The sequence below is a fragment of the Misgurnus anguillicaudatus genome, chromosome 10, assembly GCF_027580225.2.
Source record: "Misgurnus anguillicaudatus chromosome 10, ASM2758022v2, whole genome shotgun sequence".
Lineage (NCBI taxonomy): Eukaryota > Metazoa > Chordata > Actinopteri > Cypriniformes > Cobitidae > Misgurnus > Misgurnus anguillicaudatus.
This window is the reverse complement of record NC_073346.2, coordinates 41989517-42017298: the sequence shown is the minus strand read 5'-3', so window position 1 is coordinate 42017298 and position 27782 is coordinate 41989517. Positions and strand designations below refer to the sequence as shown.

The following is a 27782-nucleotide window of genomic DNA, read 5'->3' as shown; positions in this document are numbered from 1 at the left end:
GCAGGGGCGAATCTATGGGGTGGCAGCTGCCACCCCTGGGATACAGTCTTGCCACCCCCATTGCCATTTATAAATCAGATAATATTTTATAAGTATATTTTAAGTTCATAGCCTACATGTTGAAGGCCAAGGAGACCCGCACCAAACTCCTCTCAAGCAGAAATCGCAGATTTAAAATCCCTCCTGCCCCTCAAAATGGTTTTACCCATCACCAGCGACACCCATAAAATTTCACTAGCGTGGCAGCAGTTCAATTATATGTGAACCTGCCAAATCCTGGCCAAATTACAGAGAGGCAGATTCACACTAAAGTACTTAAATGATCACAGGACCTCGGCGTTCGACGAAATATGGTAGGTCACTTGCGGGAGAATTTTTACTTGAAAAATTAGAGACATGGCTAAGATCACAGACAACCTCCGCAATTATAAAAATGACTAGAGGTCACCAGTTAAAACTAATTTCATTTGAATTGAGCGTAAGCTGTACATTGTAACTGATGGTAATACTTTGCATTTATTAAACATGAGCGCTTAATTTATATTTCAAAGGCTTATTATGGTTCAGTATGTCTCTGTAACATAAAATAATGTTAGAAATATTACACACAACGTTCAAATCAGATGCCCCTCCACCGTGTATATATTTAAATAATAAATGAGTATCATAAACGTGCAATTAGTAGAATAATAGCGAAAATGAACGACTACTAATCGACTAGGAAAATCTTTGGTCGAGGGCAGCCCTAAAAACGCCGTCATTATGCCAAACTTCATGATTCTGAGTGGATGACCTATAGATAAACTTCCACACGTATGGACGTACAGTACACAGTTCAGAACACATCTAGTCCAAGTAACATTATGAGAGCAAGCAGTTCAAGTTTAGGCACAGAATCTTACCATCTTTAGTTCAACCTTCCTCAGAGCACAGTTTGTTTGGAAAGTGTAATAAAACATTATGATAAAAAGTGCTCTCTCACAGAATGCACAGTTATATTTATATGGCAAGAAATAATTGTTTTACTTGTGATTTTAACACTGAGAAACAGGCTTATTTCATATAAGCATGAAGAATTTACTTAAATCACTTGAATTTCTGGGATGATAAATATTGATCTGATTAAAAAGTATTCAAAAGGCTGTAAGTAAAAGGAGGCAGATATCAGGAATTCACTCCTTTGGAGGATATCCTTAACCTTATATCTAAGGGATTTCTTAGCTTTAGGACTTTCATGCAGCCGTGCACTGAACATATTTGAGATGCATTTAAAAACTACCTGTCAATTAGTTGTTTGACACTTTTTTGTGCGTGCAATGAGATATTTTAAGCTCAAAAAAGCTCTTTTGCAAATGCGTAAGACTAATTTGGGTACAAGCCTGGAGAAACATGACTTTCTGAGCTTTGATCATTTTAAATTTCTTGTACAAATGTAAGCAAATGACTCCGTACACTTGTACTCCGTCCAACTTTTTCCACTTTTTCATGCATTTCAAGAATCATATACAACTTTAAACCAAGCACAAATCCTTTCCAGTGGCTTCAGTTCTTGTTGTTTAGGCCAAAATCCAGTGTAACGACTAATTTCCAGTGATGAAAAAGGTAAGGAATGTGCAATACCTAACCTGCCGCTCCAGAAATGCAGACAAGTTGATGTTGTCCTTATAAAGCTGAAAGTCTAAAAAAGGGATTCTACCGTCAAGATTTCAACTGCATGAACGCATAACAGGAATTTCAGTCACTCTTCCAATGCTGCATAGACAGATCAAGAGTAACCACAGAGAATGAGTCCCAACCGGACGTTACAGCCATTCTGGGATTTCATTGGGAGTTGATGCTATGAGCGGGGCATTGTCCAGTCTCCAGCAAACTCTCTTTCACCGTCATCCTTCAAAACAGCAATAGAAGAAGAGCAGGTGTGTTAAAACAGAGCAGGACAAAGTACCAAACACCTGTTGAGATCATCATCAGACACTTACACAAACAAAAATCACTGAATGAATGGAGTGATTCATTACATACAATAATGTGTAGATTCAAGGACATTTCTGGGTTTAGTTTCAGCTTTATGGATCACATGCTTGTATGTTACTGTATATGTTACCAAAATGCATCACTTTTTAGTATCCCTGCACATGTCAGGTAGAAGTATCCATGTTTCCCATTATTTGTATAGAACTTCCAACGATCAGCATTAGTAAGTGATGCAATCACATGTTTATACAAATACAGTATGATGTAAGGGAGCAATGTTTACTCTTGGCCCAGAACAGGAGCGCATAACATTCTCAAGTCTACAGTACATGATCCTGAGATAATAACAGTCAGTATACCTTAACCTCCTAAAACCCGAGCTTTGGTTTGGCTTGCATTTTAGATTTGTGGTTAGGAAGAACCAATAAATATTGGAAGCAGTGTAAGTGTCCACGTTTGTGTACAACAGGTATTTCACTGCAAATATCTTACGAATTGCACCTTTAAGACTAAAGTCCCACTGCAACACATTAGATACATGTCCGATTTAGGACCACATATGAAAGCAGCCTGGGTCCGATTTGAAAAAAGTGAATAAAAGTAAAGGTTTATATACATCAAGTAAAAACTGTTAGTGATGTTATTGCCAGTTGAGATAATGTTCTACTGGAATTAATTAAACAAAGATGCTACAACATCAAATAAATCAATTCAGTTTCATATAAGAACCTGCGGAGGCTTTCGGCGCGGCTGATGACCTGACTGGAACCGCATCTCTCGGCCGGCGTCGGCTCGGCACGTTCTCTTGCAGACGTCTCGGAGGAATGATGGCGATCTGAGAGGTTCTGGCTGATGGCCTTAGACACGGGTGTGTTGTCATGGTTACTGGCCACAGGTGTAGGAACGCCTGTGCTGGTGCCCATGGACTTGGAGATGACCTTGAGTTTATGCGAGGATGGGTTGTAGTGCTTTGATTTGTGTTGCACGCGGCTGTTGTGTTTGAGGAAGAACTCGCAGGACTCTTGCAGAACACGACGACTTTCACTGATGGGACTGAAGTATAAAAAACAAAACTATTACACATTTCCTCCATTTTCAACATGTTTTAGAAACATGTTTAAAGGGATAGTTCACTATAAAAGGAAAATTCTGTCATCATTTACTGTTGTTCTAAACCTGTATGAATTTCTTTTATCTGATGAACACAAAAGAAGATATTTTGAGAAATGATGGCAAGCACACAGAAAATAGTGACCATTGACTTTCAAAATATTTTGGAAGTATTGTGATAAATGAAGAAAATATTTTGATAAATGATGGCAAGCACACAGTTGGCAGTACCCATTAAATTCCATCATATATTTTTATTCCTACTATGGAAGTCAATGGTCATTATCTGCTGTGGGTTTACCATCATTTCTCAAAATATCTTCTTTTGTGTTCATCAGATAAAAGAAATTCAAACAGGTTTAAAACAACATGAAGATGAGTACATGATGACAGAATTTTCATTTTAAAGTGAACTATCCCTTTAACCTCCTAAGACCCGAGCTTTGGTTTGTCTTTTTTAAGATTTGTTCCAGCTATTTTTGGGTTAGGAGGAACTAATAAACCAAATATTTTTCTGTGAACATGAAGCAGTGTAATTGTCCACATTTGTGTACGACAGGTTCCAGTTACACAGAATTAAGTATTATGGTGCAAGCAACAAAAAAATATGGTGTGGACATCCAGGTCTTAGAAGGTTAATATCTTTGCCAGTGATTTCTGCTGCCCTCTGTGGATGTACTGTGTCCCAGTATTAGGTGGGAATACAAATACAGACAACACGTTTGCCATTTTTAGTTTAAACAGCACACACAGGTTTCTAAAGTAGCAAGCTATCATCTTTCGCATCAATTCTACTGTAGACTATAATGATATAAATATGTGATGTGTTATAACCCTAACACATGGGTCTTACTCTTTTTTGCGAGTTCTGGTGAAGAATGATGCCCACTCTGAGCAGGTTTTCTTACTGCTCACCCAAAACACAGCTGATATTCCCACAATCAGCGTCATGAGATACTTCATGAGAAGCAGCGAGAGCTCAGGACGGTCCGCATCAGTCCTCTACAAACAAAACAGAAAGAACATTCAACAAAGAACTAGACGCTTGGATATACTCAGCATCTGTAAGGCAGCTTGAATATCTTACGCTGTAGGAGCAGGGGATGCCATATTCCTGACAGCGCTCATTGATCCAGGTATTCTCCCAGGTGCCACGGCGAGCCTGTTCGTACAGGTAGCAGCCGAGCAGCATTAGCAGAGGCAGAAGATACAGACCGCTGAACACTCCGATGCGGATCATGAACTTCTTCAGCTTCTCCTGGTTCCGTTCGTCGTGCTGGATCACCTGACGCACGTGGTTGAGAGACACGATTCCCGCCAGAAGCAGCGAGAGGCCGGCCAGCACCCCCACTGCCAGAGGAGCCACAACAAACCAGCGCAGCGCCGGCAGGTCGTACAAGCCGACGAAACACACGCCGCTGATGCTGTCTCCCTCAACTTTGTTCAGCGCCAACAGCGTGATCGTGAGCGCTCCAGGAAGTCCCCAGGCGACCGTGTGGAACCACACTGCCTTTTTCTCAATGGCTTCGCAGCTCCACTTGGGCCCCGCCGCTAGAAACCACGTGATGGTCAGAATGACCCACCACACCATTCCTGCGGTCGAAAAGAAATACAGCAGCATAAAGAGTAGCGAGCAGCCGCGGTTCTGGGTGCCCAGTACCACAGTCGACACGCGCCCCGGCATGCTAGGCTTGTTACAGGCGACCTGGTTACCCAACAGAAAACCAACGAAATAGATTAAAGAGACGAAACTGTAGCAAACGGCGTAGAAGATAATGGGCCGCTCGGGGTAGCGAAATCTCTTCACATCAATGAGGAAGGTTAAAAAAGTAAAGAGGGTCGCACACAAGCACACAGCAGAGCACACGCCAATGAAGGTCTTAGCAAAGTGAACTTCATGTGCTTTCAGGTACATGTTGTCACATGGAGGCGCGCAGTCTTGAGCCCCGAGAAAAGAGCCGCCCTGACTCGGGCGAGTCTTCAGTTGAAGAGGGCACCAGAAACCCAGGTCCCGATTGGCATTGAGAGAGCTTCTGGGCATGGTTGCGTCTTCGATAGGCGAAACTGCAGAACCAGCAGGAGAAAAGTGGCATGATTCCAATCTGTAAAACCAAAGATAAAACAACACACAAATCGCAGTGATTAAAGAAATACCAGCCATCAAAAGATTGAAATGAAGTTATTACCGTCGACAGTTCCACACACATAAACATACAGTATTAGTTCTAATGAATCTGGTCAAGATCATACTTTAAGACAACATGCTGTTTTAGATCATAAACAGAAACAAATTCAACATTAGGCCTGCATCGAATAATTCATCAAAAACAGTTTAAATAAACCAAATCTCATTCCACATATCGAAAAGGCCAACACGCAGGCTACACTTAAGTGAAGGAGTGGGCATTACACAATCTTTATAAAAGAAAATCACCATCCATGATCTGAATTAAGATCTTTCCCATTTTAAGATCCAGACTGAACATATAAACATATAAAGCACACAACGCCCCTGAAAATGGTGGATTTCTTAAAATTACAAAACAAAATGAGTCTTTTGTTGCTTAAATACTACTTTGATCAAAAGAATGGATGATAAACACACAAATGCTAAATGTTGCTATGGTTACTGCTGTGTCAATCATCACAGTTTCGTGTTTCGTGGACACACAGACCCCTTTTACACTGCAGCTAAATTCGGTTGTCACTTTACCTTTTAATTAGGGATGCACTGATCCGATATCAGGGCGATCAGGGCCCTTTTTGCTGGATCGGATATCGAACATACAGGACCGATCCAACTTACGATACTATGCGTTACCCGTAGTTGTTACTAACAAGCGATTAAAAGGACAAAGTATTATAAAAGCAAGCACCATAAACATTTGTATGCACTATATTTAAAGTCTTCGTAATATACTCTATAACTTCATGTGAAGGAACCAATGCACATTTAAAGATATTTAAGTTCACAGAAACTCTAACTTACTCACACTGGTTAAGTGGACAGATGAAACGCGTAACTCACAAACGCACACCCATGATAACTGTAGGCTATTTTAAAAATCTGATTTTATAAAGTCTTAGTAAGCCTTTAGATGAATCCAATACAATGTGCTGAACACAGGGCGAATCTATTCTCTTTGTTATGAACTATCCATTGCGATCGAGCGAGGATTCCCATAGAGGATGCTTCAAGAGCATCAATTCTGCACACAGGAAGGCATAATCGTAGCATACAGAAGTGGTTCTCAAACTTTTTGCATTCCTTCGCCCCCCCCACACCGCCAAAGAAAATTTATGACAAAAACAGTTCTAAAACTTCACATTTTAATTAAACAAAACATTAAATTATACAAAGTAGTGCTGCCTTATTTTTTTTAGGTTTAATTTCACAGAATTCATGATAAATTAATGTATTTTATAAAAATGTCATAAAACTAGGGCCCCCCTGGCACCATCTCGCGGACCCCTGGGGGCCCCGGACCCCAGTTTGAGAACCACTGGCATACAGGATGATTTAGGTTCATCAATTCTGCGCCCGGGATGTGCATAAAAGTTCCGGTCAAGCACATAATTCCCAAAATAACCATCTGCGCACTAAAGCTTTTTTTACTGTGACAGTTTTGCGCAATTAATGAAAATATATTTAGCATATTTATTTGATCAAACTTGCCTATTATATGTTCTACTAAACACTGCCATTTGATTAATAATTAATGTTCTTGCAACTTGTAAATCATTTTAAATTATTGTTTTTTAAATATAAAATTATACTAGATGTAGCAGAAAGCACTCTACACATTTAACAATTTTATTATTAATTCAACAATGGTATCGGATCGGTATCGGTTATCGACAGATATACAAAGCCCAGGATCGGTATCGGGAGTGAAAAAGTCGGATCGGTGCATCTCTACTTTTAATGCTTAATCCTGTTCTGTACAAAAACTGTTCAAAACCTAATTCTACTACTACCATATTGAATACAGCTGCAGTGTGTGCAGGACCGCACAACTTCTTGTCAATAATACCATATTTAAACATGCATCAGGGACAAAACATGTCTCTTTTCTGTACGCGCAGTGCAGAAAATCAATGTGAAAGAGGTACAAGCTTTTGCTCACGTTGCCAGATCTTGCAAAAATTAACAAGAACAAGCCCAGAATTTGTGTTTTCAACAGTACAGGTTCTTCGGTAGCAACTTTTCTACAATTTTTTTTGCTTTAAACAATACCTCTGTAAACAGTTGTTTATTAAAAGTGCAGAACATAACATTTTAATATTATTTTGAAATAAAATAGCTAATGCTATAGACGCTAGATGAGACAACATTGCTATGGTTACATCATTGTCAGTCATGGAAGTTTCAGGAGGGAGTATTGTTCCGTACACACATGGAACAATCATCTTGCGGGTTTACTCTCCAAACTTTGCAATTTGTACAGAGCCACAAAATAAAAATGTAGAGGATTATTTAACTACAGTTGCCACTCCTGAAACAGCATGAGTAGTGAATGAGGAGCTTGATTCTGTAGCTATTAGGGATGCAACAATACAGTTTGTCCACGGTTCAATAAAATTGTCGGTTCTTGTCCACGTTTTTTTTTTTTCAGTTTGGTTTTGATGGCTTGGCCTATTAAACTGTTTTAAAATTATTCTATGCTTAGGTAAAAGGAACAGTGAGTTGTTAAAGGTATTGCAGAGGATTTTCTTTTTCTGGGTGGATCATGAAGACTATTGGTCCTCCTAGTTGTCAATCAGGAATGTTGCACAATTGGATTTTTTTAAAAAGTGTGGAAGGCGGTTCTTTTCTAAAATTAGAAAAACATTCTCTGCTACACCTTTAAGAAGCAAAAAAACTGGTTTTACCTGTAATTCTCTTTATTCTATGTAAATGCAAAAATCATCTTACACATTTCTAGTTTATTGAATAATATATATAAATAATAAGATATAATTAAATAAAGATATATAAAAATTATATCCCATTTAAACTGGGGAACATGTGAATTCTTACATCTTACAAAAATAAACACATGTAAACATAAATTGGCCATTTTATATGCCTGTACTTACTAAATTAAACTTTACATTGTAACTGAAGGCTGTACCTTACTGCACTACTGTTAAGTCCAAATTCATTCTCTGCTGTGTAGAAACCAAAAATGCATTCCTCAATCAAGATTACCTTAGCATCATGCCAAATCTCTTCTTGATTTAAACTTTCAACTTGCGCAGAAGACGTGTCTGAGGCAAATAACGCGCAAATTTTGATAGGATTGAAAGGGGTGGTGTAGACTTATCAGTAATATGATCAACAGGAGAAAATTAGGCATGTAAACTCGTATATTGTAGTATTTTCTCAGTCAGACCAAAAAAAAAAACCTTGTGCACATGCGCACACTGCACAGTAGAATTGTGCTTATAGGGTTATATTTGAAGAGTTTGGTTCCAAAACGCAATAAATCCATTTTGACAAATTTTGGTAAAAACGTGTTTTCTATACCAAGAAAGTGACAAGATGAAAACAACTATTTTCTGTTACAAACTTTCACATAGCATCTTTAGGTTATAAAAACATAAAAAATTCAAATCCATAAGTTGATTTTCAAAGATTTATTATAAAAACGGATAATTTTTTCCACAAAATGCAATAAATCCATGACAAGTTTTATTCAAAATGCTATAAATCTATTGAATCAATAGCCTATATAAATGTGCATTCATCTTTGCCATGTTATATTCATTTAGTTGACTAGTTGTACACACTAATTAAAAATATAAACATTAATGTCATTAATCAAAACACTTACTTTGTCATACTAAGATCACTGTCATTGCGGTTACTTGACGTCCTCGCTTAACGTCTTTCACAGAGATCAGCTGTAAAATGTTTTTGGTCCTGCTCGATTTTCGTTGACTTTGAGTAAAATTATGTACAGTTTTTCATAAGATCCTCTGGGGTCAATGTGTTAGCATGAGAAGCTTGCTGTCGGGAGAACAAGCACCCGTCTCCCGAGTGCCTCTCGGGAAAATATTAGATGCTGATGGCTTACGTTTCTTTCCCATCACAGAAAACCATCACAGGTTTAGCGATGCAATTAAAGTATTATTTTGTTTTGTTTGTTGATCACGAAGTACAAAGTAGATGAGGAAAACTAGGACTCCGTGGACTCAGCGCGTCCGCCATTGTTTGTTTACATTGCATGACTGGTGGGCTGTAATATCAGAAATGGATTTATTGCGTTCTGTAAAAAAGGAGCAGTGGCGTTTGTCGCATTTTGGGAAAAAAGGGAGAAAAGATGACAGAATAACACAGCGGATATTGGATTTTGCGTAAACTTAAGAATTTACTTTTAACTACTGACCTGATATAATACTGATTTTGGCAGTAACTCATTTTTTTCAAAAATGGCGTTTATCGCGTTTTGGAACCAAACTCATCATTTACAACTTATTAATGTATCACACAATACTCTGCACAAACTGTACATTCTGCAAAGTTTGTAAAATTACATAAATGATAAAAGAGTGTCATGCCATTCGACCATTGGGTTTCCACTAGGGGTGTAATGGTTCTGGTAAAGAATTGAATCGTCCCGTTATCCTCCCATGGTTCGGTATGCAAATGCACCGAGCTACACCGCGTTTGATTCGACCACACCTCTCTAAAATAGTTTGGTGAAAAAAGCATTGTTTATGTGAGAGTACCTATCCAATAAAATCGAAGTATGCAAATCTGTTGCCAACCTCACAGTTCCTCCTCACATGTTGGTGTGTGTGTTTGTTGCGGACCATTCGGTGTGGCAAGCGAAGGACAAAAGCGCCACCACCAGCTTTATTTAAGTTTACTGCAGCAGCGATGGTCAAAAAACTGTCACGGTGTGTAAATCTGCACAGCGCGGGTGCCATATGCTCAAGGCAATAACTTGCATATAATATGACGAGTCACTTATTGCGCTGTCATCAGTGTTGTTGATAGCATGCAATCGCCGGTTAGACCGAAACACCACACATTGCCTTCTGTGTTTAAATGTTAACAAACTGATCTTCTTGTGAAAAAACTTGAAGATAGCAGAGTAGAATCTAAAAAGTAACCCAATGTTCTATTTTATGTTCATTTTGAAGGGCACTGTATGTTGGTACATTGAGTATAATAATACAAGTACTCTAAAATGTTGATTTTGGCAGAGGTTGAAAACATACACACACTGAAACGTACCAAAATCGTAACCCTAAAACCTTGACACTCACCGAACCGTGAGTAATTTGAACCGTTACACCCCTAGTTTTCACTGCACATCTAATCTCCACCAAAACTCTGACTTTCATCCAAGGATGAAGCACAAACTCAACGATGCACCCAGTGCTGTGTTGTTTGGATATATGAATGGACACCTAAAGCAACATTTGAATCACTTCGCAATGTTTAGGGTACTTTGGTTATCAGCACCCAGATTAAATTTAGTTGGATTGAGGAAAAATGCATGCATGTTTAACATATCATGTGTGTGTGTTTTTCTGTTTGGAACAATTCGAAAGTCAAGTGTATGATGCCCAGTTTTTCTCTGTAACAAATTTACAAAGTCTGTAAGTGCATGATGTCTACTGTTTTAAAATCTGCTGAGATTATAAAAGTGGTGTATAGTGAATTCCAGGTATTATAGGTGTTGTACTCGCCTGTCACACTGTAATTCTAAAGGCCAGCTGATTCCAAACGTGAGCATATCCCTGCTGCAGTCAGACACCACACGCTCGCACAGCTCTCTACACGGACGCAGGACATGCGTGTGTTCTGTGCACTCAGGAACAAATGATTGACAGAGGAAGAGATGCACGTCAGGGGAACACCGCAGGTTAGCCAAGGGCATGAAGGGCTAGACAGAGACAAATGAGAAACATTTTTATTATGACATTACATGCCACTGTCTTTTATTTGTTCTCTAATGAAATCAGTACAAAAATATGCTAAACAGAAATCAAATCTGACACGTGCATGAAATATATACTACAACAACTGATTTAAAGGCACTTCTTCTGGTACAAAAAAGTAACAAAAAAAAACTTCAATCACATAGTGGTTATTCACACATAAAATAATTTAGCTTTAAATGCAATGTAAATGATAGCGATAATGATGAAAATAATATACTGTGGTTGCATCTTTTCAGTTGAAAACACCATGTAATTTAAAATCACATCTTGTAATATATCTACAACTTATAATATTACCTATATGCTAAAAATATACTCGTCAAAAGATTTATATAAAAAAATCATCGCGTAAGTTGAAAAACAATAATGAACATAAATCCAGTATATGACCAATGATCAAAAATCTATTTCACAGAATGAGTCTTTTTATGTCACGCTAACTATATATTTTATGATATATGTTTTTCAGTTTATATTGTTTTAGGAATTTGCCCCTTACTATAGCTTTTAAAGGTCCCGTTCTTTCTTTGTTTTTGAAGCTTTGATTGTGCTTACGGTGCGCAATATAACATGTGTTCATGTTTCATGTGTAAAAAACGCATAATTTTTCACACAGTTTACTTATCTCTTTACCAGCTGTTTTTCAGTCCTAAAAACGTGCTGATGTCTTCCTTCTTCTGTGAAGTCCCTCCTTCAGAAACACGTTCTGATTGTGTCGTTTGTTTAGTGTGTTGTGATTCCACAGCGGCTTAGTTTATCAGAGCCGTTTGAACCAAAGCTGGCGACTGACGTATTCCTGTGGGCGGAGTTTAGTCTGAAACTGTTTTATTGACATCATTCAACCGGAAAGTAAAAGGCTGTAGTCCAAACCGGCCATTCACTGTAGGCTTTGAAACCAAGCTTTAGGCTTGGTTTGAAAAATGGGATCAGAAAGAACCTGACCTTTAACTAAATGCTCACCACAGTTTTAAATTATGGGCAAGTTAAAGTTAGTGTTAGAGTGAAAATGCCAAGAAGATAACAACAGATTAAGTCTTGATGGAGATAAATGTTGTTTTTGAATCAGTTATTAATTTTATAGACTATTGAAGGTATAGTATGCATTAATTGTATTATGTATTTAGGCATACAGTACATTAAAAATAGGCAATATGTAAACTGAACAGGTACAAACCTACAGGCAGGATAAATACCTGTATATGAGAGACTAAGGGCTCAGTCACACCAAAAGCGTTTATGGCAGTTGCAGGCGCCTTTTTTGAATGATATTCTATGGGCAGGGCGCGTTTGCGCGCTGTTTATGCGCGCCGAGCGCCTTGCGGTTTTCTGCCGCCTGTCGCGCACGCGTTTTTGAAGGAGCGCTGAGAGCGGAGAAAGCGCCTGACGTCATTCGCGTCTTCCATTGTCCAATCGATTGAGGGGAGAGGCGGGCCTTACGTTGTGGTCAGTGAAGTTTACAGTTGCTTTGAAGAACCGGACTCCACTCGCTCACTCTCTCCTGCGTGTTTATGCATCTCTCACCCTCAAACAAGGTCAGAGCAAGCGCCCTCTTTTTAAAGTTTCTGCTAATATGACAGTTAACAGCAAAAGAGCGCTCACGCTTCAATATTTGATTGACAAGACAGCTGACTCGGTGGTTGCTTAGCAACATGAAAAGCCGCGCCGCACTGCTCTTTTTTTAAAAAAGGCAGTGCGTCGCGCCTTGCGTTTGCAAGCGTTTAAAGCGCTTTTGGTGTGACTGCGCCCTAACCCTGCATGCTGAATTCTGTAGAAATATTTTAAGAGTTCAGAGAAGAACACCTGCTAAGGCACACAGGGCTGAATTAGGCAGATATCCCCTAATAATACACATCCAAAAATGCTTCCTTAAATTCTGGTCGCACTTAAATTTAAGTCCCCCTAACACACTTCAGTATGAAGCCATGAAAACCCAAGAGAAGAGACCAAAAACCAGTCCCATCTGTCAACTGGCTCTTAAACTCCAAGGGTCTCATTTATAAAACTCTGCATAGGATACTAAAAGTTTACGTAAGCCAAAAATGGTGTACGTCAAATAATATTCCGACTTATAAAACCATGCGTACGCACACCTGTAGGCAATGTTTCCTTTATTAATCACAGATCACTTGCAAGTGTGCATTCATGAACCAGCCTCATATCCCTCGCATTTTTAACCATAAAAAGTTAATGCATATCAACTCCTGAATGCTGATCCGCATAATAATGAGACTGGCATCCAATTATTTGTTTGCAAGATGGTATGTGGAATGTGGTCCTCCAATAAATGCAAGCCATTGGTGTAATCATCCAGTAGTGCAATCATGCACCATTTATATTCACACATCTCGACTGTATACAGAGCACCGTTTACCTCGTCTCGTACAAATCTTATTAGCATAAAATTAGAACACAATACATTAACAGATGAAACTCAAATGTTAAAAATCTGCCTTCTTAACATTAGATGGCTTACCAATAAAGAACCTATTATCAATGAAATAATTACAGACCAAAACTTAAATGCACTCTGTTTAACAGAGACCTGGTTTAAAGCAGACGATTACATCAGTTTAAACGAATCCACCCCACAAGACAATTATTACAAACACGTTCCTCGTTTAAAAGGGAGAGGGGGTGGTGTAGCTACAATATACAACAAAATATTTAAAGTAAACCATAAATCCGAACTAAGATTTAATTTGTTTGAAATAATACTGTTAAATATGGAAATAAATGATCGTAACAACAAACAGCTTTCGTTCATCTTAGCTACCATTTACAGGCCTCTGGGCCACCACACAGATTTTCTTAAAGAAATAACAGACTTCTTGTCTGAGCTTACAGTCACTGTAAAGCTCTTATCGTTGGTGATTTTAATATCCATGTGGATAACCCAAAAGATGCATTAGGACGTGCGTTAATGGATGTTCTAAATTCTCTCAGTATTAAACAAAACGGGTCAGGGCCCACGCATACTCGTAAGCACACATTAGACTTAATTCTGTCACTCGGACTCAATATTAATGATATCGAAATATCACCCCAGAGCGATGCCGTTTCAGACCATTGCCTTTTGTCATACACTGTACTTCTAAATAGGATCACTCAGTCTACAACATGCTACAGATTAGCCAGAACAATAATTTCCACCACTAAAGATAGCTTTATTAGCACTCTTCCAGACCTGTCTCAAATGAAACATGTAGCAGATAACCGTGTAGATCTGGATATTATAATAGAAAACCTGAACTAAGGTTTCCGCGGTGACAGAATTTTCTCACCGGTTAATCGGCGCATCACAAACCCGGTGATTCCGGTATCACTGGTTGGGAGGGGCTTATAAATGCGCATGCAGACGTGCACATTTTACTTTCACTTTTGAATTACGCAACTGTTTAAACTGTTAACGCTTGCGTAAGCTGCGTTAAATCGCGTATACATTTGCGTGCAATGCGAGTCCAACAGCTGGTTTAATTAAGTGCTTGAGTCAATGTGCGCATGTAATTCTCACAGAACCCGCCAGTCCCAAGCAGAGCAACCGGCTACTTTTCCATAAAACGCTGCTTGAATGATGGGTTAATTATTTTTCTTGATGAAAAACACAACAACAAAACGATCTCGCTTATATTAAACATCATATATGTATATTATAACAAAAACGAGTAAGCACGCGGCTTCTGCCATTGTCATGTCAGTCAGCCTGCCTCGCACACTCAGGAATAAATGAAATCTGACACCTGCTGCTCTGTGATGTGACGCGCGTTCAGCTCCACTGAATTCAGGCAGCAGACACATTCAGTTCTTAATGTGTTTACTCTCTCTAAGGAAACTAAATTATTTAATTACACGAATATATCAAAACGACGGTGAAAGACGGTGTTGCGGTGGGCAAGTGTTCTAACCGGTGAGAGGCTGAAGCACCGGTTATCACCGTTTCACCGACTATCGCGGCAAGCCTAACCTGAACAACGTTTGTTCTAGCACGTTGGATGCCGTTGCTCCCATTCGAAAAAAGAGAATCAAAGAAAAACCGCCAGCTCCATAGTATGACCATCATACTGCAGCTCTTAAAAAAGTAGCTAGAAAAATGGAAAGAAACTACCGAAGCACAAAGTTAGAGGCACAGTTGCGAAACTGACTAGAAACAAAAGAACAAACAGAAACCAATAGTAAACTCCAACACAATAGTAACAACTTCATGAACTTCTTTACTAACAAAATTACGGTTATTAGGGAAAACATAGATTAAGGTTATTAGGGAAAACATAGACACTACGCAAGCAGCCACCGCTCTACCCAATAGTACATTTAACACTAGATTACCATACAAACATCTTGAGTCATTTAAACCTACTACAATAGAAGAGCTCTCTAAATTAGTAACGTCATCCAAATCATCGTCCTGTTTATTAGCAGGGGTGCAAACTCATCAGGGGTGAAAAAGGTGACAAGACACAAGCGCTCTTATATAAGCGGATACGCGGCTTGCACGCTCCTCTTAAACAGAAACAGGTATATAGCGCATATAGCACTGTTGTCAACGGCTTAAAATCACTTAACTTAAAACTGCGGTGCGTGAACAAATGTTAAGCTTTATGACCACGCGCACAGCAACGTGACGCGGGTGCGTAACCTCAAATGAGAAAATACTACGAGTTAAGTATGTGCACTCAATCTGCAGACTGCTTAAACTTCGGCAGCAAATGAGGTGGCTATAAATTGTAAAACATAACCCGCCAAACTGGCTAGTAATTTGACATCGTTACCACAATAGCCGGGCATGATTTTCATAATTTCATTTACTGCTACCATGTCGCAGACCCCCCTCACCCCTCATTTTCAAAAACTCATCGGATCTAGACGAATCACAAGAATGACCTATTTTGTATCAAAAACGGTGAATTTCGCCGAAAGGTGACAAGTTTGCACCCCTGATTAGACCCTGTTCCCATTACTTACTTAAAAAGGTATTTCATGTAGTGTCAGACACAGTACTAAATATCTTTAAATTAGGGATGTCAAATTATGCAATTTCCCATATTCGATGATCATTTAAATTAACGATCAATCAATCGAATAATCGTTAACAGTAATAGTGCAATAAGCCTTTACAGCAGTGGCATAGCCAATGACATAATTCGTGTGAGGAAGCTGGCATTTTTACGCACTTAAGATTTTATTTTGTCTAATTAACATGCTAGTGGGATTGTAAAATGAGTCCATGTAGTTGGTGTTTTGATAAGAATCAACAATTTAATCTCGTAATGAAATATAATGACTAATAGACACAGTAAACTCCACTTCATAACAGGCACTCCGCACAGTCGGATGAAAGTCCGTGCGTCCATGACAAACTAAAAGTTCCATTATCATCAAGTGTTATTTTTCTAGTTGTTCACCTCGCTTTTCGAGTCATTGATACACCGCTTGTTGTAATTATATCCAATAAGCACACAAAGGGCACTTTTCCCGTTGTCACCTCAGCTGCGGCGTAGTTTCAGCAAAGATGCTTATATTATGAAGACTTCAAACTTCCATTAGAAAACCTGCAAAAGTGTTTAGCGTTTAGCGCCTCAGCCAGTCAATAATGATGATCAATGATATATGTTGCGGGCGTTCAGAGTGTAACTACAGTCAGTTACAGTTTACGTTTAACAGTTTCTTGCCAGAATTTAAGTTTTACATTTTAATCTGTTTATTAAAAACGGCTTCTGGTCTCCTTCCCTGTGTAAAGCACTGTTAGCAGCGTAGCCATGCTAATCTTGCAGGCTTCCCTGAAGAGGGTCTTTGCTTTCAGTATCCGAACTGTTTAAATTTTTGTCATCGGACCCTCTCAGATCCACTGCGGATGCCATTTTCTTGCGTTAGCAGCCAGCCTCATCTCGAATGAGGTTAAAAAGCCCAAGTGTGTGTTTGGCATCGAGCATCGCTGTGATCATGGCTAGTTTAACTTCTTCGCGCTTGGTTAGTTTTTTCACCAGCTGTGTATGTGCTTTGCGCAGGCGCCAGACACACGTGCTTGCTTTTTCGACAATCGTTAAGTTTTATCGATTTAATTCTTATCGACAATTAATCGAAGATCGATTAATTGTTAACATCCCTACTTTAAATCATCTCTAGATTTAGGATACATTCCAATAGCTTTCAAACTAGCAGTTATTAGGCCGCTCATAAAAAACCAAACCTTGACCAGGGAGATCTTAATAACTATAGACCAATCTCAAATCTACCTTTTCTTTCTAAAATATTAGAAAAAGTAGTGGCAAGCCAGCTACGCACATTCATATGCTGTCTGCATCAGATGCAGAAAAGCTTATCCATGCTTTTATGACCTCTAGAATAGACTATTGTAACTCGTTACTCGGGGGATGTCACGCAAATCAGGTAAACAAGCTACAGCTAGATATATATATATATAAGAATATATATAATTGCTCATTCATTGTTCGTCAATGTTAGTTAATAAATTTATATGATAAACAAATTTTAAATGATGCATTTGTTGGAGAGAATAATCCTGTTTTTTTTTTATTATCTGTTCTGTTGTCAGACATAAAACGAGTACACTATAAAGTAGTGAGTAAACACAATCCAGTCACACCTTGAGTTTAATCCAACCAGCTGTTCCTTTAATTCTGCTGAAATCCTGATATATAATCTCGATTTATAATTGTCTGACAAAATAACCATACATTTACATTGAAGCCTTACTGCTGTTTTCTCATCATGTCTTTTTGTGCTATGGAAAAGCATAAATAGATTAACTTTAAATTAATATATTAACAGTGGAGCGCTCAGACTGCGTCCCGTGCATTCGCAAATCCATCAGCTTTTGCGCTCTCTCTGGTAAAACGTTGCCCGCTGCATCGTGCACGCATCTCAGTACGTTGCGCTGGGTGCAGGGAGTGCTCATGGGAGTTGTAGTTTCCCAGTGTCATTGCGCATTGTTTATAATTTCGCATAACTTTTAAGAAAACTACAATTAAAAAAAAATTTCAACCAGCCAAAGTGGCTAGTGGGATTGGCTGTCTTACCCGCCACAGCCGAAATCTACCTGCATGTGGCGGGTGTCAATGTCAAGCCCTGGTCGCGTAGCCTAATAGTGCAGACAAATCGATGCAAATTCAGAAATATGACAGCATACACTGTTACTGTTACACAGAGTTATAGCATATAGCTACTGTACAGCATGATAAAGAGGGAGAGAATGCGTGCGTGTGTGTGGGAAAACACAGTCACCTTTTCAGTTATGAGGCGTGCGCTGCACGCAACATAACAGAGCGCGCATTCTGTGAATTAAGCCGAACAGTAAAATATAAATGTGCGCCCTCAATTGGATAATTTTAAACGCGCAAACACAGACAAAAAGACATGCCATCGTAGAAATAAGATAAATAACATATTACTTGAGGGCTATTTAGTTTGTTTAATAAAATAACAAATAGTTATCTGGCGCTATAAAGAAAATAAAATAAAATATACTTGACCTTCAAGGGGGGCGGGTCGAGCCGTTAGGAGGGCGGGGCGCCCCCTTATATAATGGAAGGGGAAACACTGAGATTTATAAAAAAAGATTAGCTTTACAGATTATTTCCGATAACGTACAAAAAAATTCAGAAGGAGGAGCAAGTACAAGTCACGCAACACTATACAACACTGTTTAACTTATATGTTCGTGTCATTGATATAACATGCACGCGCCTATTTCCAACATAAGACAGAAGTCTTACTTACCACATGCAACTTATGACCCGGTTGGGACTTTTTAATGAAATTCCAGCGCATCAAACACACACGCAAAACTCCGCTGCTACCCAGGTAATAAACTACATCCATTGTTTTCATAAGGCTGGATTTGTTCTCCTTTGTTGAGTTTTGAAATTAAACAAAGAACCACCCCTTTAACACATTACTAAAATCATAGCATAAATTAGTGGCATCACTGAAATTAAATAAATGTTTTATGTATCTTTAGAGCGCGTGTCTGAAATGTGCATTCTTCTCCATGCTTCCATGCTTCTCCATCTTTTCCCCTGCTCTACAAAGTGCAGAAATATTGCCATGTTAATGTGTTCAGGCCAGGACTCTTATCAAACATGTGAAGCGTGGGTCGGATTGGACATTTTAAGCCTGAGTTAGTACAACCTCCTGTTTCACTGCGAAACACAGAAAATTGCCAGGCCGCCATGGACACAACCTCCAACGAAAAGTCAAGATCTCATCAATTTAGCATTGCAAAGGGCTTTAGATGACACAGACCAAATATGATAATGATCTGATTCAATTTCTAGGAGGAGTTTGTTAAAGTACGAAGCCAAAAAATAGAACAATTTTAAATGGCAGAATTCCTGTGGGGTTTAGAGCTTGGCTCAAGAGACTTTTTCTGTACAAGCTGCTCTTTTGAATTTTTGTAGGTGGCGCTACAGAGCCATTTTAACACCCCCAGTTCTGAAGCCTATATCAAATGAACATTTTCACCACATTTTAGACGTGTGCAACATTTCATGACTTTTTGAGCTTGTTTAGGCAGTCAAAAATGTGATTCATTTAGCGATACTTTGCGAGGCCGCCACGGACACGCCCTTTAATGAAAAGCCAAGCTCATCGCTATTTATCATCACAAAATGTCTTGAGATTAGACTGATGAAATATGATGTTGATATGGTTAAATGTCTAAGAGCAGTAAGTCACAGCGTAAAACATGGTATTTCCTTCTGCCTCTAGGTGGCGCTATGACTGTAACTGAATTATGCCATGTTGATGTGTTCAGGCCAGGACCTTTATCAAACGTGTGAACAGACTATTAACCCAAGATCTTCTGAGCATTACTTTAGCATTATTTATAATTTAAAAAAAACGGTTTCACGCCCAAACAACCATTGCTTTTAATGTGAAGCTTTTATAAATTTTCAGATACATTTTTTCTTTTAATTGCTCAGTGGAACGCATGTGTTTTCACGTATGAGGATACAAATCAGAAGTATCTAAATCAACAGCAGATGTTTTCATTATTTCTTTTTTCAAAGTAACTGTAACAGTAACAAAGTGAAGAAAAACACAAGAGGACTGTGTGAATGTGTGAACATGGACTGTATTGTAGTCAGGGTTTTTCTCCCTGGAGTTTCCTTCCTTCCTGATCTCATGTTTAAAGGTTTGAACAATAGAGCCAAGGGCTTCTCTCTTATGTGTTACACGAGGCAGCGTATTTGATACGCCTACAAAAGCACCTTAATCCTTCAGTGAAACCTCAATGAGACAACTGCAGGAATGTGCTCTGTTTCACACAGAAATACTGTGTTTACTGAACCTAAACCATTCTCATACAAATACCTGAGAGTTTACATTGACAATGAGCTCAACTGGACTCAGAATACAGAGGCAATATACAGGAAGGGACAAATTCGACTGTATTTCCTAAGGAGACTAAAGTAATTTATTGTACGCAACAAAATGTTTGACTTGTTTACTAATAACCCTAGTCAAATAAACTCATCAGGAAAGCAAGATCTGTTATACTCTGGAGGTGGTTACTGAAAAGAGAACGATGACTAAACTCCTGACCATTCTGGACAACACCGCTCTCCCTCTTCTTGACATGTTTGTTAGCTTGAGGAGTCATTTTAGCTGGAGACTGATCCCACCTCAAGGCAACAGCGAGCGCTACAGAAAATCATTTGTTCCCATTGGAATAAGACTGCATGTACAATGCATCCAGCATGTGCAGAGACCATACTCTTAATATAATACAAATGTAAAACCATACACACGACACCCTTGACTGTAAAGCTCTCTAGTCACTCTTTGTGGTACATACTGTATTCTGTGTATTGCTGTACATAGTAAATTCTATTTATTGTCTAGCATATCTGTACTTTTGTATTGTTGGGTTCTGTTTGGCTGCTGCTCATGTAAACCGATTTCCCAGTGGGGATTAATAAAGTATTTATCTCTCATGAGCACGTGCTTCAGAACCAACAACATTTAGCTGATCGACATTATGAAGCCTCAAACTTAAAGGGGTCATATTAGGAGATTTTCTAAAGATGTAAAATAAGTATTTGGTGTCCCCAGCGTACGTATGTGAAGTTTTAGCTCAAAATACTCATTTATAGATCATTTATTATAGAATGTTAAAATTGCCACTTTGTAGGCCTGAGCAAAAGTGTGCTGTTTTTGGGTGTGTCCTTTAAAATGCAAAAGAGCTGATGAAATGCAAGCACTGATCGTAATGATGGTGGTTTGTTGTAATAGAGGGTATGCACGTGACGTCACCTTTGGGCAAAAGTGATTGCGGTTACGCCCAGTGAGTGGCAAAAGTTAAAGCGACAGAATTTGTGTACAGTGAAAACGCGTCGAAATGGGAGAAAGCTGCTGTGCGATAGACTGTACTAACAGATTAACAAGAATTCTGAGCTTTCGTTTTAAAGACTGCCAAAAAACACCTAAAGGAGAAGAAAATAGATTTTTCATTCCAACGTCCACAGACCACAGGTGGGTTGATAAGTTGCTAGGGTCACTATCAAGCAGAGATGGACACTACTTAGATATTTTACTTTCCTCTTAAAAGTTTTTTTTCAAGTATTTGTATTTTATCAGTGTTTTTCTTTGGAAAACATAAATTCCAAAACATATATGTTAATACTTTATTACATTTCATAAATACAAGTTTTATTAAACATCTAATACTTTCTTAATTTTACTCAAGTAAAAAGTAATTACTTAAGTATTTTTAAATACATTTTAATATGCAATATTAAAGAATACACAGTATGATTATATGCTTTAGAATGTAGTGAAGTAAAAATTTTCCCAAGACAAAAACCCAAATAAAGCACAGATGCTTGGATAATGTAACTAATGTAACTAAGTATTGTCCACCTCTGCTATCAAGTCCAACTTAAAGGCTCTCTAAGCGAATCGGTGTGTTGATTTTTCAAATGTTTTTTTCAAACAAACTGAGCGTAGTTAACTCCTCTCCCTCCCTTCCGTGCTTTCATGAACGCGCCCAAACCCAACCCCCAAATCCTTCTTGGCATTTATTGGCTGGAATACTTTGTTTTGTTTTGTGGTGCAGGTTTGGCCATTGTGTTTATGTTGAAGTTTGTAGAGCCGGTGCTGTCTACAGAGATCGCGTTTTTTTTACAGCTTGATCAGCGGACAGGCAGCAAGCAGATAGTGAGGAGATGTTTGCTTTATGTAACAAAAAATGTTTTATGGTCTAAAACGCGTGAATTCGCTTAGAGAGCCTTTAAAGGCGGAGTCCATGATGTTTGAAAGCCAATGTTGATATTTGAAATCACCTAAACAAACACGCCCCTACCCCAATAGAATCTGGACCTTCTGTTGATAGACCCGCCCCACACATACGCAACCCGGCATTTGATTTGATTTGATTGGCTATAAGTGTGTTTTGGTAGTCGGCCCGTCTAATTTTCCAAAGCGTTTTTCAAACATCGTGGACTACGCCTTTAATTTAATTTAAGCTGATAATAGTCAATTTTACTGGCATTTTTGCAGCACCCGCTATGAAAACTAGCCATTTTGTTGAACGTTTGCCACTCAACAGGACGTGCTCCGGCGTAGTCACTTGGAAAAATGACATCAATGCATACCCTCTATTGAAACTTATTTGTGCTGTCAATTATTTTTTTGTCTTTCTCTTTCTTTCTCTCTGCAGTAAATGGCAGTGCTGTGGTTGGATAGTGCAGATTAAGGGCCGGTATTATTGTAATTCGCCTTGCTACCTACCTCACAAAACAGGCAAAATATGAACGGCCTAATTTTTCACATGATTGCAAAGAATGGTTCACCCAAACAAAGTTACTGGGTTGTTCTTTTTACGTTTCTAGGTTGATAGAAGCCCTGGGGACCCAATTTTAGCCCTTGAACATGGAAAAAGTCTGTTCATGATTTGAACCCTTTAAATACAAGTGAATGATTCATGATTTTTGAATGTTGAGACTAGTTATTTATATGAAATGTGTTTTTTTTCCTTTACATGTGTCTTATACGTTTTGGCCTCCTATGAATTAGAAGAAACAATGAATTGCATGGTGAGCTGCAGTTTCAAGGATGACGTTCACCAAACCTCACCTTCATCATACTGGCAGCGATGTCCTGGTCATAATGTTCAAGCATATTGGGGAAAAACGTGCTGTTGTAAGGCATGCCATGACACCACTGCACACGCACTGGCTCACATGTGAACGAACTGTGGCTCGTGCAAGAGTCTGTCATGACTGAAATGAAGCTCAAACACAGCAGGATCCACATGATCGACAACAGCAGTCTGGAGATTCAAGGTGATCTTCAGTCAGATATCAGTCCTCCACACAAACATCAGATCCAGGTGAGCTGCAAAACAGAAACACGCGCACACATTAAAAAATGACACACAAACATGATCTCAACAGGCATGTTAAATCTTTTATTACTAACCTTCAGAAAAATTGTCATTTTAGACATCGAGTTAAATAAGAAGAAGGGACTAATGCGTTCACGGATCCCCTTACGAAAATTAACCATGGCTTTACTACAGTTAACAAAAAAACATGGTAACTGTAGTAAAACCATGGTAACCACAAAATAACCATGGTTTTTAAAAACTATAAGTTAGTTAAACAATGGTAAGTGTAATAAAACCATGGTTTTGCTGGTAGTACGTTAATCAATCCACCAAAAAACAGAGTTACTACACTTTTACCACAATAAAACCGTGGTTAATTTTCTCAAGGGTCGCGTCTTCATAAGCGATTAAATCCTTGTTTTGATTATGTTATGTTTTAACTCCACCAAAATTATTAACTTTGTAATGTTTTTCAAGGCGATACTTACGTTGTCTTATCTCTATTAACGATCACAAACAGCCTAGAGTTAACTAAAGTTACTGAAAAACATTTGTGTTGTATAAAGCTCACTCACCAGAAGAAGTAACTTATATCGCTCTTTAACATTGCAGTTTGTGTCTTAATACAAGTAACGTTACACGATGCTCTTCTTTGTTCTCAAAATGTGAGATTTATAATGAAATTCTTCATTTAACGATCCGTAAATATTCCTACAGGCCAGAAGGGAAAAGTCGCTTCGCCAGAGTTTCTGACTTCCTAAAAACAGTTTTAGCCTGCGCATGCGCAGATCGCTACTTCATAGTGTTGAACGTACGATAGCATTTATAAACAGTTGTTTATGTTTGTAATAAGATTCAATTCAATCGAAATTTGAATGAATATTAGCTGTGCGTATACCAACGTTCTGCTAGCATGTTTTAAAATCCCTGCCAAAAAAACAACAGACACCGTCACAGAAATTCTATTGGTTTTATTGGGAATTGTATTGGTTCTAATGGAATATGACCCAAAACACAGTACAGTGTAGTGGTTGTAATGGTAAAAGCTAAAGGTTCCTATTGGTATTTTAATGTAAACCATTAGAGTTTTCTGTAATAGTTTTATTGATTTTTCAGCAGGGATATAACAGAGACACTTCAACAAAACACGTTTTGGGAATAAAACTGTGATCAAAATTAGAAATCAGTAAACATGGAAACATTGTAGCTTTACTTTTTTTATTTTATTTTGAAACATTAGGATGGAAATTTCCAACTTATTTGCACTTGCTTAAGCATGGTACATGTGTCCACAATATCTGATAAACTCCATAGGGTTTGTACCAGATCCCCACATAAGAATCATATTAGGAACTTTAGTTGGAGCAGATGGTAAATTCAGGAAATTACTCATTTGCATGAGGAACATTTAGTACAGATACAAGAATTATCTTAACAACTACATCACCTCAGCAAACAGTACTCTACCAAAATATATCTTAGACTAAACTACTGTGACTTGTTAATAACTTAGTTTAGCCAAAAGGGACCCCACCCCCAAATTTAGATATTATGGAATAATTTTCTGTAAAGGTACAATGAAACAATGTGTTGTAAAATATATCTTTTTTTGTCATTGTTTTTAAAGACAATCCCTTATCTGTAAGCATTATATGACAAGCGATGAAAACACTGAAAATCAGAGACTCCAGACAGACAGCAGCTGTAGAGAAAACATTGATTAAATCTTAAAGGTTCCTCTTTTCTTGACCTCCAGCTGTTTTGTTAAGGACACGGATCGATGTGACCTCTCCATTGTGCTCAGACATACTTCTGATGATGTCATCAACCTGGGGGTGAAATGGTTATATTTTTACCAAATTAAGTCTCTCTTTTTGATTTTAAAAATTAGGAAAACCTTTCATGACCTTATTTTAATCGTATTACAGATCTTGACTCTAAACACAAGCAGCAACTTTATAAAAGGATACAATCATATTAAGTAAATACATTTTACAATAATTAACCCTTTTGAGTAGTCACACAATCTGTAACTCCAATTAAATTGTTGCACAAATACTAAGACACCCAATGATGTTAAAAGTTTTCAATGAATGATACCAAATTCACCAAACAGGACTTTCGAAAAGAATACTGTCTTTATGTTTGTAATGTCATTGCTGACAGAATTTCTTAACATTTCGTAGGTATAAAAACAAAGCAGGGCAGCGGGCCAGGTGTCACCAGCAGTGCAGGATGAGAACAGATGAAACACTACGGGTCTGATCTGCAGTCTCATGCTGATGTGTTTATCTAGCGAATCTCTAGCCCTGATCAGACCACTGACAGATCCACCAGGCGAGAATGATTCGCAACTGACCTCAACTTCATTAAACTGCAGTGTGCCAATAACAATGACACTTACCAAGACCAACACAAGCTTCAAGTGCATCTGCATGTGAGATCAGCCCACTGTGAAAACAAAAGTACAAACAACATTCAATACGTTTGTGAATGTTTTTTATATAATCTTTTATTTCTACATGGTTAACCAAACGTCCAGATTCTGGAATGTAAAACAATGAGATTTAAAAAACAGCAGCAGTTATTTATTTCAGTACACTTGGTAAATGCAGTACTTATTTAACACACTAATTTTGAACTCGGGTAACTTTACAAAAGTTTTGTCTCGAGTACTACTTAAAAAGGCAGGATAGGCAGGAATTATCTATAAAACTTTAACAAATTTGTTTAAACTGTCTTTATATACAAATACATAATTAAAATGTAAGTACTCTGAAAAAGAGAGTATATAACTCGAGCGTCTGTAGACCTCTCACCACTGTTTCGAAACAACTACTACTACTTCTTCTTCTGTTGTTTAAATGGTGGTTGACAAACCAACTAAAAGTGCTTTTTCCAGCACCTACTGAATTGGTGTATGGAGCACTACTTGGTTGAAAACATTTGGTGAGAAAAAAAAAATAATTACCAGTTTTGTGTTTTCCTATTTTCATATAAACTTTGATGTACAACCACATGCTGTCTGGGTGTTTCCTACCTGTACTTTTAGATTTTCATTGATCATTTCCACATTAATTTCCTCTATTTCCAAATACCTTTCAGCAGCTCTATGATTTTAATTCTCTCTGTCCGACTTTCCGTTTGTGCCGAGCAGTTAACCACTTCAACTATAAATGCTACAAAAGACATTTTGTGAATCTCTATTGGATCTTTCTCAGTCTCTTCTATGCTTTTGTTCATTTTCTGAGGTTCAGCTTTCTTCATTTCTTTTGTTTCTTGTTCCACTTTCTTCAGGGCCTCAGAATATGTTAACCCATTTTCCACTCTTACATTTTGTATTTTCAAGACTTTTTGTCTCGCTTGACATCCTCCGTACCCTGCGCTATGCTCTCTCTCCCCCACCGTTACAGCATTTAGGATTTACTCCTTGTTCGCATTTACTATAATCGTGCTCTCCTCCACATCTTTGTTTCCCCTTTATTCCCCTTTATGTTTTGTTTTGTTATGTTTCCTACCATGCGCTGTTGCAAACCGCTGCCCGAGCCTGTGTTTGTTCCTTTCGTCGAAACATGAGACTTCACAACAACTCACAGAGGAACATTTTAGTGCATCTGTTTGTGACCTTTCCGTGATGCCCCTTTCGAAACAACACTGCTGCTTCATCATGAGGTGAGGTGTTGCTTTTATCTTCTTGAGTTTACTGACGGTTCATGGTTGGCAAACAACTTTTAGTTGCATTACCGCCACCTACTGATTAGGAGTGTGGGTCAGATCAGGACTTTATCATTTAAATACTGCAACAATAATCTAAGACCCTTATCCCCTCCCCTTTCCCCCAAAAAATGCTTATCAAGTCCAAGTCTAGACACCAAACTTTTCCTCTCATTAACATATTTAGGATACTTTATTATAACATTGTTCCAAATTTTCCACCTGACTGCAATGTTCACATTTTCCTGTTTGATGTCTCCCTATTTACATTTTATTTTTAAACATTAACCCTATTGTCTTTTACCGTTTTCTGTGTGTTTTGTTTTGTTAATTTTGTTTTTAGATTTTACAATCTCATGGAACAGATGGAAGGTTTTCAGGGAGCCCTTGACATTTAAGGGTGGTTTCCCGGACAGGGATTATCTTAAACCAGGACTCGGCCTTAGTTTAATTAGGAAATATAACTAGTTTTAATAAACGTGCCTTACTATAAACATTACTTGTGTGAATTTTGAGGCAAAACAAAGGGCACTGATGTATTTTAAGATTTGTCAGTGCAAGTTGTTTTCAGTTTGGACCGTCCTAAAAAAAAATTAGGACTAGTCTAATCCCTGTCTGGGAAACCGCCCCTTAATAGTTTTTTATTCCAGGAAAACATGGAATCTTTTTTTGTGAATTCATTAAATGTTCTTTTATAAGA

At 38.2% G+C, this 27782-nt stretch overlaps 1 protein-coding gene across 1 annotated transcript; it reads right to left on the bottom strand.

Moving 5' to 3' along the window:
* Positions 1-27089, bottom strand: fzd6 (frizzled class receptor 6). The gene is made up of 9 exons (XM_073872665.1): positions 26887-27089; positions 25773-25819; positions 23944-25197; positions 23116-23376; positions 10768-10964; positions 4172-5186; positions 3938-4086; positions 2704-3027; positions 1-1888 (listed from the first exon to the last, which is right to left on the bottom strand). The coding sequence occupies exons 4-9, from the start codon at positions 23293-23295 to the stop codon at positions 1822-1824; spliced, it is 1932 nt and encodes a 643-aa protein (XP_073728766.1). The 5' UTR covers positions 23296-23376; positions 23944-25197; positions 25773-25819; positions 26887-27089; the 3' UTR covers positions 1-1821.
* Between the last annotated feature and the right edge of the window lie 693 nt (positions 27090-27782).

Coding starts and splice junctions, on each gene's coding strand:
- fzd6 (XM_073872665.1), bottom strand. CDS start 23,295: ATGTGGATCCTGCTGTGTTTGAGCTTCATTTCAGTCATGACAGACTCT. Junction 5,187..10,767: donor TTAGAATTACAGTGTGACAG/GCGAGTACAACA, acceptor TTGGTTTTACAG/ATTGGAATCATGCCACTTTT. Junction 1,889..2,703: donor CGCGCCGAAAGCCTCCGCAG/GTTCTTATATGA, acceptor GCTGTTTTGAAG/GATGACGGTGAAAGAGAGTT.